This window comes from Plasmodium berghei (genome assembly GCF_900002375.2).
Source record: "Plasmodium berghei ANKA genome assembly, chromosome: 11".
Lineage (NCBI taxonomy): Eukaryota > Apicomplexa > Aconoidasida > Haemosporida > Plasmodiidae > Plasmodium > Plasmodium berghei.
Window position 1 is genome coordinate 1,485,952 of NC_036169.2, and position 18,547 is coordinate 1,504,498.

The 18,547-nt window shown below is 21.8% G+C and overlaps 7 protein-coding genes across 7 annotated transcripts; 4 read left to right on the plus strand and 3 right to left on the minus strand.

Annotated features, from left to right (window-relative positions):
* Positions 1-184: 184 nt before the first annotated feature.
* Positions 185-3,385, plus strand: PBANKA_1139100 (conserved Plasmodium protein, unknown function; the record flags this gene model as incomplete). Its single annotated transcript, XM_034565950.1, has 2 exons — positions 185-3,008; positions 3,249-3,385. The coding sequence occupies 2 exons, from the start codon at positions 185-187 to the stop codon at positions 3,383-3,385; spliced, it is 2,961 nt and encodes a 986-aa protein (XP_034422597.1).
* A 324-nt stretch (positions 3,386-3,709) lies between these two features.
* On the minus strand, positions 3,710-5,220 carry PBANKA_1139200 (bifunctional polynucleotide phosphatase/kinase, putative; the record flags this gene model as incomplete). The annotated part of the gene is made up of 2 exons (XM_034565954.1): positions 3,710-4,984; positions 5,170-5,220. 2 exons carry the CDS (start codon positions 5,218-5,220, stop codon positions 3,710-3,712), a joined length of 1,326 nt encoding a protein of 441 aa, XP_034422598.1.
* Positions 5,221-5,860: 640 nt separating this feature from the next.
* Positions 5,861-6,802, plus strand: PBANKA_1139300 (50S ribosomal protein L9, mitochondrial, putative; the record flags this gene model as incomplete). The annotated part of the gene is made up of 2 exons (XM_034565955.1): positions 5,861-6,564; positions 6,745-6,802. The coding sequence occupies 2 exons, from the start codon at positions 5,861-5,863 to the stop codon at positions 6,800-6,802; spliced, it is 762 nt and encodes a 253-aa protein (XP_034422599.1).
* Positions 6,803-7,242: 440 nt separating this feature from the next.
* On the minus strand, positions 7,243-9,938 carry PBANKA_1139400 (polyubiquitin binding protein, putative; the record flags this gene model as incomplete). Its single annotated transcript, XM_034565956.1, has 2 exons — positions 7,243-9,785; positions 9,932-9,938. 2 exons carry the CDS (start codon positions 9,936-9,938, stop codon positions 7,243-7,245), a joined length of 2,550 nt encoding a protein of 849 aa, XP_034422600.1.
* Positions 9,939-10,867: 929 nt separating this feature from the next.
* Positions 10,868-13,377, plus strand: PBANKA_1139500 (CCR4 domain-containing protein 2, putative; the record flags this gene model as incomplete). Its single annotated transcript, XM_034565957.1, has 3 exons — positions 10,868-12,973; positions 13,113-13,178; positions 13,315-13,377. The coding sequence occupies 3 exons, from the start codon at positions 10,868-10,870 to the stop codon at positions 13,375-13,377; spliced, it is 2,235 nt and encodes a 744-aa protein (XP_034422601.1).
* A 639-nt stretch (positions 13,378-14,016) lies between these two features.
* PBANKA_1139600 (conserved Plasmodium protein, unknown function) lies at positions 14,017-14,559 on the minus strand (the record flags this gene model as incomplete). Its single annotated transcript, XM_034565958.1, has 1 exon — positions 14,017-14,559. One exon carries the CDS (start codon positions 14,557-14,559, stop codon positions 14,017-14,019), a length of 543 nt encoding a protein of 180 aa, XP_034422602.1.
* An 890-nt stretch (positions 14,560-15,449) lies between these two features.
* On the plus strand, positions 15,450-17,459 carry PBANKA_1139700 (IGPS-like protein, putative; the record flags this gene model as incomplete). Its single annotated transcript, XM_034565959.1, has 1 exon — positions 15,450-17,459. One exon carries the CDS (start codon positions 15,450-15,452, stop codon positions 17,457-17,459), a length of 2,010 nt encoding a protein of 669 aa, XP_034422603.1.
* Between the last annotated feature and the right edge of the window lie 1,088 nt (positions 17,460-18,547).

The window sequence follows — 18,547 nt, forward strand, 5'->3', positions numbered from 1 at the left end:
AATAAATAGTAACGAAATTGTAAAAATTGTAATATGAATGATAAGGAATATTATAGAAAAATATAAAATTTGTAGTATCTTAAGTTGAAAAAATAAAAATAATGTGATTATATGACTGGAACTAAGCTTACGTTTATAATACAAACACGCGTATATATATGCATGTTATAATATAGTTAATAAAATGAAAGGGACTGATTTTGATGCCAGTGTATATCCAAAAAAGGTAGAGTCTGGCAATATTAATAAGTTAAAAGATTCTGATATGAATGAAATATTTTCTATTGATTTAAAAAGCATATTGAAAAATGTATCAAATGAAAATGAATTAAATTGTGCTATAGAAATTATAAATGATAAGATAACCACATTGAACGATTTTATAAAAAAAATTACAAAGAAAAGGTATGAATATTTTTACAAATATATTGATAAGTTATGCAATACGGTAAATGCGCATAATAAGAATAAGGAAAATAATGGAAACTATGACTGCGAAACTGTAGATATAGCAAAAATCATAAACGAATATAATAATAACTATGAAGAATTGAAGGAAATAAAGGTACACATTTTTTCTTTAATTGATAAACAAACATGTTTAATTGAGATTGAAAAAATAATAAAATTATACGAAATTTTAGATATGGAAATTAAAATAATATGCAACGGAATAAGTGAAAATCCATACTTTGAAGACCTAAATCTTAATAATATCGAAAAGAAACTTGATGAAATGGAAAAAATTAAAAATAGGAAAAATAAAAATAACCATTTCGAAGAAGAAATAGTTGCTAATAATAATAGTAGAACTATAGACGACACAAATAGCATTGACTTTTATGTGTTAGTAAAATATTTAAAAAGATTAAGCGACTTGCTAGACTTTATTAATTATCATGATATTGAGAATGTACTTATAGTTAAATTAAAAATTAAAAAATTAAAATATTATCAAGATTGTATAGTAAATATATTTATTAATTATTTGTCAGCAAATTTTTATAAAGACAAGAATTGCGAAAATAATGTTAAACATTGTTTATATTCTTTTAGTTATTTAAATATTGGAAAGGAGTGTTTTAAAAGTATTATAAATAATAAAATAAATAAGCATACTCATGCATATATATCAAATATAAAAGAACTTAAGCAGAATGTGAAGGAAAATTTTTTTTTAATTATACAAAACTGTAAAAATATTATGGACCAAATTAGTTATATTAATAATGTTATGAAAAATGAGGGTTATATAAATGATGAAGTTCCAAAAAAAAGAGAATTTGTAGAATATAGCAAATTGCTAAATACAACTCCTAATGGGCTTGATCCTAATCTTAGTATAACCAATTTTTTGAAGGAAGAAAAGGAAAAAAATGTGATCGATATTATAGATATTTATACTGAATTTTATTTACCATATATAAATTTATTAATAGATAATAAATTGAATGAATATATAAAAAAAGAAGATATGTTAAGCATTTTAAATTTATGTGAAGAGTTTTTAAACGTTATAAAAAAAAAAAATTATTTTAAAATCCAAGAAAAAGATTTACTCCTTATCTTATTTAAGAAAGAATATGAAGAAATAACTTTTAATTCAATTAACAAATTAGTAAAATTAGTAGAGCTTTTATTCCAAAAGACAAATATGAGAAGTAGTATAGATCATGAAAATGATTATAATTTTCCAACTATTTTTGATATTAAAAATTATGTTGATGTATTTTATACAGAATTATACACACACATTTTTTTCCCATACATTTTTCGAAAAATTATAGTCTCTTGTAATAATTCATTACTACTACTAAGTAACAATTTAAATAATTTAAGACTAAATTTAAATTTACGTATTGATATTGACACACGAAATAAGCATATAATCTTTGATTATATATATAAAAATTTTAAGTATAATTTAGAGTTATTTTTAATTAGTAGACAACTTTTAAAATATTTAATACTTAATTTATGTAAATTAAAAAATGAAGTGACAAAAATAAAAACATTAATGCAAAAAAAGGATTATGATAATTTACACACAGAAAATTTGAAAAATGATAGTTTTACTTTAAATATGACCCAAAATGGTGAAGCAGTAATTAATCTATTATTTAATGAATCTTATAATGAATTTTTTTATTTTCAAGATTACCTTAATAATAATTCGTTATGTGATAATTGGTTATTTAAATATCATGAGGAATACATAACTAGAGATAATACAAATTTAGGTTCAGTAAAAAACAAAAAGAATGATCAAGAGTGTAATAACATGCAGGATGGATATAATGATGGATTATCCCAAAGTAAAGAAAATATTTTTGATAAATTGTTTAAGATAAGTTTAACTTCGGATATAAAATATAGCTCATTAAATATGAACGAATCATATAATATTTATGGTGATGATGAAAATTATGAAATTAGTTCATTTTTTGTAAAAATAGAAAAAAAAAAAAAAATAAATAAATATGAAAAAAAAAACTTTTTTGATTTAATTGAATTGGAAAAAGGAATATGTGAATTAAACAATGCAGTAAATTTATGTCTACATGAATTTTTTGAAATTTTTGAAAAAAAAACAATATGGTTTTTAAAAAATAATATAGACCAATTAAATACAGATGATACACATTTTTTATTTGATCAACTTTGCATATCGTTTTATAATAATATTATACAGCATATACCATTATATGAATGCTTAAAAATTATAAATAATTTAATTACTAGATTGATGATTTATTTAGTTGCAATATCGAGTTATTACTTAATTGAGCAAATGGATGTATATATATTTAAGTATTATAAATCTACCCAAAAAATTTATAATAATATAATAACCTCTTATTTCAATTTTGATTACAAATTATGTGATTTGTTCAAAAGAAGTATAGATGTAAGAAATGGAAAGGAGCCTTATGAATCTGTTCCATCTTTCTTCGTCCCCGTAACCTTTATAATTTTACACGAGGGGAAAAATATTGTCAACTATCTTAGTAAGTTCACTAATTTTGTTGAAAGGGAAATAATTTAATTTTTTATTTTTATTACGTATACATATATGTGTGTAGACCATTTTGTGTTGTTTCCTATGTGGTCATAATCACATGTACAAATTAAAATACATTTATGTTCTTTCCCTTTTCAATATAATAATCAGTTAATTCACTAAACCAATTCATATGTATTCATTTTTTTTAGTATATTTCAAACCTCATTAATTTTTATTTTCTCAGATATAGCCGAAGATAAATTTATTAATTTAATAGTAGATCATTTAAAAAATCCGATACGTGAAATGGGAAAAAAAATCATAAATGACCAAAGTTTAAATTTTATGCTTAATAAGTTTGCCAAAAGTTTGGATAATTAAAAAATATTCTCCAAAATGAATATCATTAAATTTTAAGGTGAAAATATTTATTTATTTTTGAAAAAAATAAAGGAGAAAAATATATACATATAGTAGTTGCGCATAATATAGGATTTATGAACGATGTTGTTTTATGTACATACTATATTTAACATCCCTAAATTACACTGACATTCATATTTCTGAATGAAGAAATAATTATAAATATTATCTTCAGGGAAATTACTTTAAACTTTCTGGAAATTTTTAATACACTTTTATATCTACGCAAAATGTATAACCAGATATGAACATAGATAATACACAAATCGTGATTTTTCATAATTAATACAAATATGAGAAAAAAAAATTTTTTTGTTCTTCATTTTCAAAATTGGTTGGGAAAAAATTCTGATCATTTAAAACGATGATATTATTAAAATGTTCGCTACAAGAAGGACTTTCAATATATTTAAAAAATGAATGAATGGGAATAATTGGAATTTCCATAATTTTATTTGATTTATCTGTAAGAAGTTTGAACGTATTTAAGTGTATTGTTAACTCTTTTGAATAATTAAAAAAAATAGCATAAATATTTATATTTTTATTTATTTTTTTTGCTTCATCTATATAAATTCCTCTATTTTTTTTATATAAATTTATATTGTCTATTATAACACTTTTCCCCTGAGTAATACATTCATTTAACATATTTATACATTTCTTTTTTGTTTTTAATTCTTCCTCACTTATTCTAACATAATTAGGAAAATAAAATTTGCATAGAAATGTTTTACCACACCCTGAAGGGCCAATTAAAATTATTAATTTTTGATCATTATTATTTTGTGTTAATTGCTCTGATGTTGTTTTATTTTCATTTATACAAAGCTGAAGAATTTGTTTCATTTTTGTTAAATTCTCATGTTCGTCTTTTTCATTTAAGTTTTTATTTAAATTCATTGGAATAAAAGAAAATTTTTCTGATAAGTTATTTTTTATATTTAGAAAAAGTTCTTCCGGGGTATAAAATTTAGCATGTATATTAAGTGCAAATTTTAAATCTGTGTCTGTATAATCTTTTTTTAATTTTTTTTCAATTTCTTTTATATTAACATTTACATTATTTTTGGAATAAACGGTTTTTAAATGATTAATAAATTTTATTTTAAAATTTGTATCATAAACCCTATTTGCATTATCTCCTACATAAATAACTTCTTCAATGTTTAATGAATTATTTTTTATGACAAAATCATACATACCTGTCCTTGGCTTTCTATATTTATCATTTTTTAATGCTAAATAACATTCTAAAGGTATACCAATTTTGTCTATAACATTATCAACCCTATTTATAATATTTGTTAAAGTAATTTTCCCTGTGCTTACTCCTTTTTGGTTAGAAAAAATAATGATTTTATAATTTTCTGATGCCTTTTTTTTTAAAAAGTCGATTATTAAATCTGAATAAAAAATATAGTCATTTTCATTTTGTGCAGGCTTGAAAAAGGATCGTGAAAGAATTAGTGTGTTATCTAAATCGAAGGAAAATATTTTTGTGTACTGCTTTTCCTTTTCCTCTTTAACAATACGATAAATCAAACTGTCTTCTATCTATGTATCGAAAATCAAAAAAAGTGATAAAATGTGAAAATAAAAATGAATTAGTAGTTACAAAAATATATGGTAAATTCATAAGACATTTTATAAGTAATTTAATATGGTCTTTTCTTTTTCTGTTTCACTCTTTCTATGCCATAATCATGTTTTTACGATTTTTTTAAAATCAATTTTTTTACTATGTTCCAATTATCATTGGGTCGATCAAAATTAGCGATGTATTTCTTCATGATTTTATGAATCAACGTATATTGGGGGCAATACCATTACTTATTTTGGTATGATAATTATTATATATTTTATTGTTACTATTATTAACATAATTTTTTCCTTTAATGGGGAAAACTAAATACATAATTTCAGTTTAATCCGAAAAAAAATTTGTATTTATCCAAATTCGAAATGGTATTTCTAAAAATATCCTTAAAAGCAAAATTCATAAGACGATTTATATTTTTCTGTAAAAATCTTAAATGATTTTAAAATAAGTTTAAATTCTTTAATTTATTTAGAGAAATATTAAATTAATGTATATATATTTACATTGTTTAGCTACTTATTTGTTAATATACTGAAAAAAATATATAGGATGGATTTTCAATATGTGCACATATAATATTAATAGAAGTTGTACATTTATAAGATACGTGTAAATGCTAATTATATGCATATATTTTATTTTTAATTTTTTTAATCTCAAATTTCAAAAAAATAAACATTTTATATATTTTTTTGTTCACAAACCATTTCATTTCTCGTTAGCTTTCATTTTCTCATAAAAAATTACATCTTTTACAATGAAAAAAGGTTAAAATAAATTTTCAGCTTGTATAATTTCTGATTCTCCGCATATTAGCAAGTAATAAAAAAATGTTGAAAAATATACTTGGAAAACAAAGATTGTTTAACTTTCAGAAATACTTTATGAGCTCATATTTAAATTATAACAAATATACGATAAAAAGGAAAACATATGTAGCTGCTGTGGAAAATAAATATACCTATATAGTTTTACTAAACAATATAATTAATGTAGGAGAAAAAGGAGAAATTATAAAATTAAAAAGAGGACATGCTAGAAATTTGATTAAATATAGAAAGGCAGTTTATGCTACTTATGAGAATATTGATAGTTATGCGGATAAAGAAAAATACAAAAAAAAGGAGCAACTTGATATAAAAAAAGATGTTGAAATGGTAGCAGATTTTGAAAAATATTTTACACAAATAAAAAATATAGATATAACTACTTATTTAGATTCATACCAATACACAAATAATGCATTATATAGTTTGTACGATTTATTTAATTATGTTTCTAAAAAATATCAATTAGACTTAACACATCAAAATTTGCATAAAATAATTTATTTTAAAAACTTAGAAGAATATAATAATAATATTATAACCGAGCAAAAATATTCAGATATATCAAATTACAATGATTTAATTGTCCAAAATAATATAATGTTTAACTATACTGGAATATATGTTATATATTATTATCTATTTATGCCAAATCTCAAGTTTTTAAATCATATCATACTTAGGGTATCATCTATTCAGGAATTCGAGTAATTTACACTTTTTAAATGCATAAACATATATAAGCTATGCGCACATTATATTATTGGTTTTATGTATATATATGTAGTTCCATACAATTGATATTTATGTAATATATAAGGAAATACGTGCATATTCATTTTGTTTTACAATATATACACACTTGTTGGGGATACTTCTATTTTTAGGCGATTACAAGAAGAAAAAGAGAGCAAACAGGTTGACATATTATATAGTATTAATTGACGGAGGCATGATAATATGCATATAAAACACAATTTATGAAAAATAAAACAACCCGCATTATTTGTGCTATGAGAAACATGCATGTGTTCCACAATTGTGAATGTGCTTGGTGTTATTTTATTTATTTTTTAATTTTTTGTATTTTTCAATTTTTATATATTTTTAACTTGTTTAATTTTTTTGGGTGATTCATTATTTGTATAATTATAAAAAAAGTATAATAAAAAAATACTCACAAATTAAACATTAGTTTATGTACTTTATCAAATTGGCTAAAAAATATATTTGTGTACATATATATGTGCATGTATTTTGCTAAGGATATGTAAAAAATAATTAAGATAAAAAATTTAAGTGCACAAAAAAAGGAATTATGTAGCTTATCAATATAATGGAATGAATAATATGGATCCTCTTGTGATACACTTTTGTTTGTGCCTTTATGGAAGGTCGTTCAAAATTAAATGGACATTTTTAAATAACTTTTCATTTTGTTCATTTTTTTGGGCAGTTAAGTCTTTTAATTTGTTTTTAATAAATTGCTTAATATCATATTTCTGTATAATATCTTGTGTTTGCTTTTTATATGTAGAATGTGATGTATGAAAACACAAGGAATAAGTATAGAGCAATTCTATTTCGTTTATATTTTCTCTAAAATCGTGAATAGATTGAAATAATGTTTTTCTTATTTCATTATCGTTATTTTCATTTAAGGAAATAACAAAATTAAAAAATATTTTTATAAGTAATATATTAATATTTAGATTATTTGATTTAAAATTGGCAAATTGCTTTAAAATTAAATTACATTTTTTAAACATGTAATATCTTGGTGTTGATAAATTAAACATGTTTAAATAAAAGCGTAAACAACATACTAATAATGGGTCTAGATTCTTATCTTTATCGTTTTTATTTTGGAAATAATATAATATGCAATCATAAACTAATTTGAATGCATTAAATGCGTATTTATTATTAAACAGAATATCAGAATGTTTATTTAATATTAAAACCCTAAATAGGTCTATTACAGGAAATATATGAACTGGTTGCCAATTACAAAGTTTTGTAATTAAATTAATATCTGCAGTGTTAAAAATATAATCATTTTTAATATTTTTTTTATATACATTTATAATATTAGTTAAATTATTTAATTCATTTTCCGAAAGTTTGTAACTATTTTGTTCTTTAACAAATGTGCTCGTATTGAATTCTTTGATTTTTTGCAAAATTTTATCTAATGAAGCTGTTTGTATTGTAAAAACATTTAAGACAGTAACAAATATGTTTGTATCTTCACTAATCATGTTAAGATCTTTATTAGAATTATCTTTATTTATATTTGAACAATTTTGATTTATAAAATCGACAATTGATTTTATATGGCTTATTGAAATACTTTCTCTTTTACAAAATTTTTCAGCTATCAAGTTTATATTATCATTAATATTATATGGTAATTGTTTAATATCTCCATAACCTGTATCAATAGAAAATATTTCATCATAATAACCTTGTTGAAATAAATTATCACCAATGTAGAATTTTTTTGATGAGTTTATATCATCTAATACATCTCCTATTAAAACCCATCCGTGTGTTTCATATTTATATGCTTCATATTTATTTTTATTTTTGAATATTTTAATTTCTCCAATTTTTCCAATAATATTTTTCATATTTTCTACCGAATTTATATCTTTATTACTGTATAAATTGTCTTTATCATTATTTTTATTAAGTTCGTTTTCCAATTCTTCTACTATTTCTTTATTTAATTTATGTTCCTTTTTATTTGTAAATATCCTGATATAATTATCATTACAAGCAGATACAATATCATTATTGTGAAGTAATTTAATATTCCATAGTGTATTTTTTAAATGTATAGTTTGCAGACATCCAAAATTATCATTTTTTTTGTTACAATTATTATTATTGTTCATTAGGGGATTATTTTTTATATTATTGATATCATAATTTTCCATTAATTTATAAATATCCTCAATAGACCATATTTTGATAGTTTTATCATCACTACAACTATACATAAGTTTATCCTTTTCATTTACACAGACATAAAAAATGAAACCTGTATGGCCCATACATATTTTTATTAAATTAAAATTAGAATCATATATATGTATATTTTCATCATTAGAAAATGTTATTATATTTTTATTTTCATTAAATAATATAATATCTCGAACTGTATCATTATGTATATTTTTTATTTCATCGATTTTTCCTCCTTCTTTGTTCCACATATTTACTACATTATTCTGTGATATTGTGAAAAATATATCATTAAAACAAGTTATATATGTAGCATGCTTATGATTTTTTAAAACCTTCAAAATGGTATAAGTATATTTATTTGAGCTCAAAGAATTTACATTTCTTGGAGCGATGTCTATATTATCATCATTAACCATGTTACTTCCTATTTTTTCCGCATTTGATTTTTCAATTTTCCATACAAAAACTTCCCCATTCCAATCAGCACTTAACAAAATATTTTCATCTTTTTCTACTATACTGCAAATACTATTGTTGTGCCCTTGTAATACTAATTCAATAAGACCATTTAAATTTAATAAATAAATGTTTTTATCATTCCCTCCACTATAAAAGTGTAATTTTTCTTCAATGTTTTCATTGCTATTATTTTTTAATTCGTTAATTCCTATATATTTACTGTAGCATATTGCATAAATAAACTTTTCATGAATTTCTATTTTTTTATATAATATAAAATTATCATTATATTGATCACAATTATGAACTTTATCATTACAATTGTTCTCTTTTTTCCAAACTATAATTATTCCATCGAGATCGGCACTGACAATATATTCAAAATTTATTTCAAATTTATTCAGCTCTTCGATTGTTTTATTATTTATAACACATAAGCATCGTACCCCTTTACAATGTCCCTTTAAAATTCCTCTTAATTCGTATTCTTTGTCCTCTACAAAAAATTTTGGAAAAAAAAAATGTTGTAAATATTATAGGAGACAATTTTCCAATTATTTAAGCATTGTAGATTTATGTATACTACTACCATATCATAATATATGTAAATTTTTATTTTTTGTTATTTTCATGAATACTAACCTTGCATTATTTTTGAATAATTCTAGAAAAAGAAAAATATATATGATATTACGGCAAATGTATAATATCCTTGCCAATGTTCATAAGAGTATTCACTAGATAGATATTCTTAAATGAAGAATTTTAAAAGAGGTTAAATAATACGCGCATGTGTCAAAACATCCCTTTAAAATATAATTTCATTCACGGTTATGGAATCCAGAAAATTGAAAACTCTGGAAACCGTATAATAAATTATTTAATAATAGCCTTTAAAAATGCAATATTTTGACATGTATGACTAATGGCGCATGAGAAATTTCCAAAATATGTAAACAGTTTTATTATAAAACGAATATAAAAGAATGTATCTTATAAATATGTCCCAATATAATTAGTTAGAAATAAATTGATCTGTAATATTTTTATTCAGAATAAACTAACCAGGAAATAAGGGCTTATACATATTATAATAAAGCCATAAAATGATGACGTTATAAAATTCAAATATGGTAAAATTACAAAAATAGAAAGTAAATAAAGCAAGCATGAAAAAATAACGAATAATGAGAGTATAAAAATCACAAAAAAATATATTTTTTAGCTTTTTATGTTAGCTTTTTTTTAGATATATATGCACACATGATACATTACATATATAAAATATAAGTGATAGGTTGCATATATTATGATAAAAAAATTTAAGAAAAAATAAAATGTTTTCCGTGAGCTTTTTGCAGAAAATAAGAAAAATAAAATACATTGAAATGATAAAATTGAAATCTCCAAAGTAATTAAAATAAATATCGACATGCTAAGGTTATAGTAATTACATACATAATATGATAAATAATAGTAATATAAAATAATAATCAAATAATATTAATAATAGTAATAATACAATTAAAAAGGGAAACATACGAAGCAAAATAAATTATCTAAAAAAACAATTTTTTAATGTTTTATGGAACTAATAGTATAGCAGGGTTTTTTTTTAAAAAAATACGCATATTGAAGGGAGTCAAAAATAATGAAAAAAAATATATGTGCTGTTCATATATTCGGAATGATATATCAATAGAGAAAGACAATATTTGCCGAAATTTTCAAAGCATAAAAACACAAGCTTGTATTAGCTTGAAATATAATAGAATGGACGCAAATGTTGAAAAAAAATTAATCAGTAATTATAGAGTGGAAATAGAAGAAAAAAAAGCTAGTGATAATAGTAGTGAGTATATTTATGATGACAACAAAAATAACGAATATGTTATTACTTTTGATAAAGCCAAACAGAAGAGTATAGGTGATAATATTGAAAAAGAGGATGTTGTTTTAAATTCGAAAATACCTAAAAAATATACCATGAATAAGAATCATGAGCATATTCTAGAAAGTGAATATAATGATATGATAAATGAGCAAAATAATAATATTAATAATTTAAGTTTAGGAAAATGTATAAGTCCACATAAAAAATATATTTACAAATTTGAAAAGTTTTCCGTATTTTCATTTAATATACTTGCAAATAGTTTAGTAGATTATAAATATAACAATAATTGTGCAAGTGTTATGAAATGGATGAACCGAAAAAAATTAATATATAAAAATATTACAAACAAACTATCAGATATAATATGTTTACAAGAAATAGAAAAATTGTATTTTATAGAGCTACAAGAAAAATTAAAATTATTAAATTATAAGGGAATATTTTTAAAAAAAAACAAAGAGACGTGTAAAGATGGTATATGCATATTTTACAATACTAAGGTTTTTGAGTTATTGTTTGTTGATAAAGTTATTTATGATAAATCGATTTTTTTTAAAAAATGGCATGCTGGTTTAATAGTTGCATTGCGAAATTTAAAATCTAAAAAAATAGAATATTATGATAGTAATAAAAATGGTTGTAATGAGCAAACTAATGATAATTTAAAAAAAAAAAATAATAATTTTGTTAATGATGCTCATGACATCATTATCGTTTCGAATACACACTTAATTTTTGATTCAAGGCACGGAGATATTAAATTATATCAGTTGTGCTATTTGACATATCGTTTAGTTTTTATGATTAATAAATGTATAAAATATATTAAAGAAAGTGTAAAACAAGAAAAAGGGTATAAGAGACTTATAGATAACTCAAAAGCAAATACTGAAGAGCATGAAACGGGCGAACTCAGTGATATTCTTAAACCTGCCATAATTTTTTGTGGTGATTTTAACTTAACTCCTAATAGTCTTTTATATTATTATATAACTAATAGATATATAAATTTAAAGAATATAAATTTGAAAAATATATCAGGGCAATATTTAATGTTTAAAAAACAGTTATATATTTACAATTCTTTAAATGGTGTAAAAATGAAAAACATATTTGATGAAAATATATTGAATGATTTAAAATATGAAAAATATAATAACCTAATAGAAAATATGAAAAAAGAATCTTTATTTTCGTTTTACAAAGATGAAAATATATTAAATTCGGAATATTTAATAAATTCATTTTCAAAAAAAAAAAATAATTTAAAAGAATTTGATTCTTTTGAGCACACCTTTAAAAAATTGAAAAATAAATCAAGTGAAGAAACACGTGAAGGCGTATATTCTGAAAATATTGACTCTAAAATAAATGAATCGATGTGTATTTCTAAACATGAAGATAGTGTATCTAAATTTAACGAAATATTCGATTCTGTGGATACTGATGAAAAAGAGAAAAATAAGCCAATAAATTATAAAACAGATAAATATAATGAAAAAACTATAAAAGAAAACGAAAAACCAAATTTGGAAATGCCCGAGAATACAAAAATGATGAACAATGATGACCAAAATTTTATATTATATTATCCTTTATATTTAGAAAGTATTTATAATGGTTGTGCTCAAAATAATGTAGAAAAAAAGTGTTATAAATATGATGACATTGAAAATCTGAATAGCAGTAATACAAATTTAATGATAAGAAACGTTCCATTTACTGTTTTTCATGGAAAACAAAAAGGATGTGTTGATTATATTTTTTATTCATACAAAAATCTTAAGGTGACTAAAAAAAATATATTATAATTTTTCGATAAAGTTAAGATAACCACTATTCATCCTATTTTTATTATCATACTATGTATATATATGTCTATATATCCATGCATTTTTTTATTCATTTTTTGTTTCAATAATACAGAAACTATCATACACTAATCTCCCTTCTTTTGAACAACTTGAAAAATATGGATGCCTTCCAAATAAAGTACTAAAATCATACAATAACATAATTATCCAACGGTTGCTGTTATTAGTTTTTATTATTACATCATAATTTCATTTTATTTTATGCTTTATATTTTCTTTTTTTTATCACATATTTATTTTATACCCCTTTTCAGAAATATGCTTCATCGGATCACCTATATTTACATGCAACTTTAATTAGAAAGATAGAAGATTAAGCGAAGATTTGGAACTGATAATATTAAAATTTTTATTCATTTCATCTGATATTTGTAAAATAATGTTTTTATATTATGTGTTGTTTTTTTTATAGTTAACATATATTAATATATAATTATATATTTTTTTATTAACTGAAAAATAATATTTTGTTGCATAATTTTTCATTTTATTTAAATAATTTTGGGAATGTCATTTTATTGAAATTCATAAATGAATATACATAAAATAGGTGTATATATGTATCGATTTTGTTTATATACTTTGTGACTTTTTTGTTTTTGTGTTAATAACCATTTTAGTATTTTTTAAAAATATTTACAAATAGTTATCATTTAAAAGGAAGAAATATTTAAAGGTTTACACACATATTGTCTGAAAATAAAACATTTGTAAAAATAAAAAATTAATTTACAAAATAAATACGAAAAGGGAGAGATATAGGTATTATTTTCTTAAAGGGTGCACATTATATGTATTTTTTACGAATAATATTTGGGCTATTTAATTGTGATATTGTGGGCTTTATATTTTAAAATATTTTTTCCTTGTGTTTTCATAACGATTTTATAAATACTTGTGTAAATTTTTAAAGGGCAAAAGAATACAACCAATATATTTGTTACTATAATCGATTATCATGAATTTAATAAATATTCTCGGAGTTTATCTTCATATTTTTTCATGGATAATAAATTTGAATATTCTAAGTCTGTTAAAAATGAAAAGTATAAATGCTCGTCTTCTTCATAACTAACTTGTTCAGTCATATTATAATCACGATTTTTATAATTATTAGTTGAACTAGTTATTTGTTGGTTATTTAAATTAATATTATCACTTGAAGTATTATGGTCTATCACTTTTTTTTCTTTCAGTTTAACAAAATTTGTATAGTGAAATGAATTATAATAAGTATAAGAAGGAGGTATTGTTTTAATAAAATTATGTAACATAACTCTAACTTTGTTAATATTATTATATATTAAATTTGATAAAACTATTATATCATTTCTTTTATCATTTAAACTGGAAAATATATCATCGTCTTTATTTTCATAAGCATTTAAAGGTTTTAAATTATGAAGTACATTTTCTAAGTTCTCTAATATTTCAATTAAATTTTTACATACCTTATCTATTATATTGCAATTTGTATTTAATATATTTTCAGTATTCATTTTTTATAGACTTTCGAAACGTATAAGTTTTGTAAGAACTAATTTATTAGGTATACACAATATTGCTAGTGATGAAACATTGAAGAGCATAAACTGTGGAAATAAAAAAACACAGATAAAAGAAAATGGATTAATGGATTAGTAATCAAATAATAAACAAACTAAATACTATGTAATTAAAACGTGTTATCAATTATAGAGAAAATAAAACATGTATATTTATGTGTATGGTTTATATATGAATTTTTTGCAACTTATTTTACAGAACACGATAAACATAAAAGTCCCTCTGTAATATTCACCATTTTGCAATTATTAAACGGTAAAACGCAGATAAAAATAAACTAAAAAAATGGGAAAAAAATGAAAAAATTGTTTTTAGAAGATGATGGTAAGAAAAAAATATATATAGTTCTCAAAAATAAACCTTTGTTCATATTATTACTTCATATGTTTTTTATGGATACGTCATAAATATTAAAAAAAAATAAAGCATTGACACCTGTCATTATTTTCTTTAAGGTAGTTTTTTCAGTATTTATGAAATATAGAAATTAACTACTTAGTAAAAGGCAAAAGAATCTGAACAGTCATACCCTTTAGAAAAATAAATAGTTAATAAACCAATCCAATTTAATTACACCAAATTTTTCAAAAAAAATTGAAATAAAAAGGCATTGTAAGGAAGAAATGTAAATCTTATAATGCTATTGTATGGTATATTTGTGACAATGAACAATATAAAAGGTGAATTTAAGAAATGTGTTTCATATCAATTACGAAAGTATTTGTGAGGATTTCCCTCAAAAAAAAAATATAAAAAAAGTAAAAAATAATATATATTCATGTGGAAACCTTAATATATTTGTGCATTTGTGATATAATGGAAAATGCCGCGAATAAAATTGATATTCCTTTTAATAATATGTACTATAAGATATGTATTTTCAACAAAGGTTACAAAGATTACAAAGGTGACAAACAGAAGTTTGGGAATGCCAAAACTTGCATATTGTGGTAACATAAATGGAGATAGAAAGTATTATATACAGACGTGTGATTTTGCAAAAAAACGAAGAAGAAAGAATGAAAATCCTTCTCTACATGTCAAAAAAAAAAAAAATATATATATTAAAATATACGGAAGAGATCATAGAAACCCATATTTAGCATATGAGCATATAAACAGAATTATTGAAAATAAGAAATATGAAGTAACTAAGTTATTAGAAGAAAATGCTGATGAGAATAGTCCATTGCAAATAAGGTTAAAGTATCTCCAGCATACAATGAATAATAAATTATCTGAAAGTTTAAAAATAATACATTCAGATGAAAAGCATAGACTATCAATGGTAGCAGATATAAAAAGAAAGGTTTTTTGTAGTACTAATAAAGCTGATGAAAATTATGATTTAAAAAAAAATATAAATAATTATGAAATTGAAAATGAGAGAAAAAAAAATGAAAACATGATCAATAATAGTAAAAATGAAAAATACGTATATCAAAATAATTTTCTTAATTTAACAAATCCTGGTGAAGCAAGTTTAATGCTGCATAAAATAGGATTCGATGTATTAATAGTTAACATTGATAGCTTATCAGCACAAGGAACATTAAATGATTTATCTGATGTCATTAAAAGTACAAGAACATTGACAAGAAATTCAAGACCAGCAGTTGTAGTAGATGATGTAATAATACACCCAATCCAAATAGCGTTAGCAGTTGAAAATAAAGCTGATGGAGTCATATTAAATTTGTCTTATTTAAAAAATGATTTAGAAGATATGCTAAATTATTGTGTCAATCTAGGTACCCAAGCTATAGTAGAAGTACATGATTATAACGATATATATTATGCTACTCAATGTGGTAGTTATATTCTTATGATAAACGAATTTGATTTTATTAATAATCGCTATGAATATAATCATGCAATTAAAGCCATTAGTTATTCTATACCTGAACTAATAACTATAGCTAAAATAAATGTTAGTGATATAAATTATGTAGAAAAATTAGGTAGTCTAGGTTATGATAGTATATGCTTAGAAAAAAAACTTATTGACGAGGATTTGGAGGTTTTTGTGCAATCATGTAAAAATTGGAAGGCACCCCATAAAACCTTATTATATTTAAATAGAAATAATTATTTGAAAAATTTTTTAACTTATAAAAATAATTCACCAGGTGAAAACTACAAAGATACTACAAAAAATTTAGAAAAAATGTACGATGATAAGAATCTAGAAAATAAATATTCAGAACAAATGCTAAAGGATTATGAAAAGGAATTCATTAATGTTGAAGATTCGAAGAAAAATGAAGAGGTTGTAAGAAAAAATGAAACAGCCAAAATTTCGCAAATTAATCAAAAAAGCGAAAATGTAAGCCAAGACAATTCTTCTCTTTTAACAAACGATGAAAAGAAAATTATTAATAATTTCAAACAAGAAAGAAAAAATGAGATAATGCTTTTAAATCAAATGAAAGATATTATTAAAGAAGTTGATAATCAGTGTAAAAATTATGAACATTTTTCTGAAGAAGAAAGTATTAAAAAAGAAGAAAAATTAGAATCTCTTTTAGAAAATTTTACAAAATTAGACAAAAGTTTTTTGAAACAATTTTTTTCAGATGAAGAAATTAATAATATAGAAAATTCTATTAAAAATGCTGTACACCAAAAAAAAAAAATACAAGATGGTGAGATAAATATTGAAAATACTAATTTCACAGGTTTCCCATCAAATCAAATGAATGATTTTGATATTAATCGTTTAACAAAAGAATTTTTTGACACAAATGGTTCTGGAAATAATCATAAAATTGATAATAAATTGTTAGATGATTATTCAGATGACTCATCTTCAAGAGGACTGAGTTCGCAATGATACCTTATGTGCGTATTTTGATGATTTACCATTTTCATTTTGACGCTCTATAAATGCACATATAAAATATCTATATAATCCATTTATAAGAGCTTTCTCATAAATGTATTCCTGCTCTCACATATTTTCTTATTTATGTAATATTTATTCTTACGATTTTCTTATTTTATGTTTAACATTTTTTTTATTAAATTTTTAATAATCATTTATAATAATATCATCGAATTTATTACACAGTTTATTTTCTCCTATTTTAGACATTTTTTTTGTCTATTTGTTTATTTCGTAATCTATTCTTATTAATTTTACGAGCTTTATTTTAATTTTCTTATTTTTTATGCTTTTTTTTGTTCGATTTGAATTACATTGTTTATACCTACTCATAAATCATATAACCTCTAAAGAAATTTAATTTCAATCCCTCTAAAACGGGGATATTATTCATGCATATTTCGAATATACTTTTAAATAGACTTTATAAATTTGTCTATTATTCTCGATATTTATAGCAGTTATTATATAAAAAAGATTGTCAATAAAAAATATAAAAAAAATAATAAATAAAATAATCGATCTAACAAAAAACTTATATATAGCCTTATTAAACAATTACAAAAGATAGAAAATTTTAAAGCAATTCTTATAAATTTTAAAGGATATAATAATTGTATATAAATTGAAAAATAAAAAATTTAAGATTTATATAAAATTTTTAAATGAATAAAAAAGCACGTAAATTCTAAAAATATATAAAACAAGTAAATAATTTATCAAGATATAATAATTTTTTATAAATGTCTTATTACTGAAAAATAAGAAAGAAACAATTGTACACATAAGCCTATATTTGTTTTCACTTCGTCACCGTAAAAAGGCTGCAAAAAATGAGCTTCACGTATTTGCACAAATAAAAATTAAATTGGAAAACAACCTAATAGATGAAAAAAACTGAAAAGGTGCTAAAAAATGAATGAGCAAATAAATACACACAAGATACATAAAACATATATACGAATTAATAAAAATATATTTATAGCGCATATATAGATTTAATATATACAAAAATTTGTTTGCATGCCCTATATATA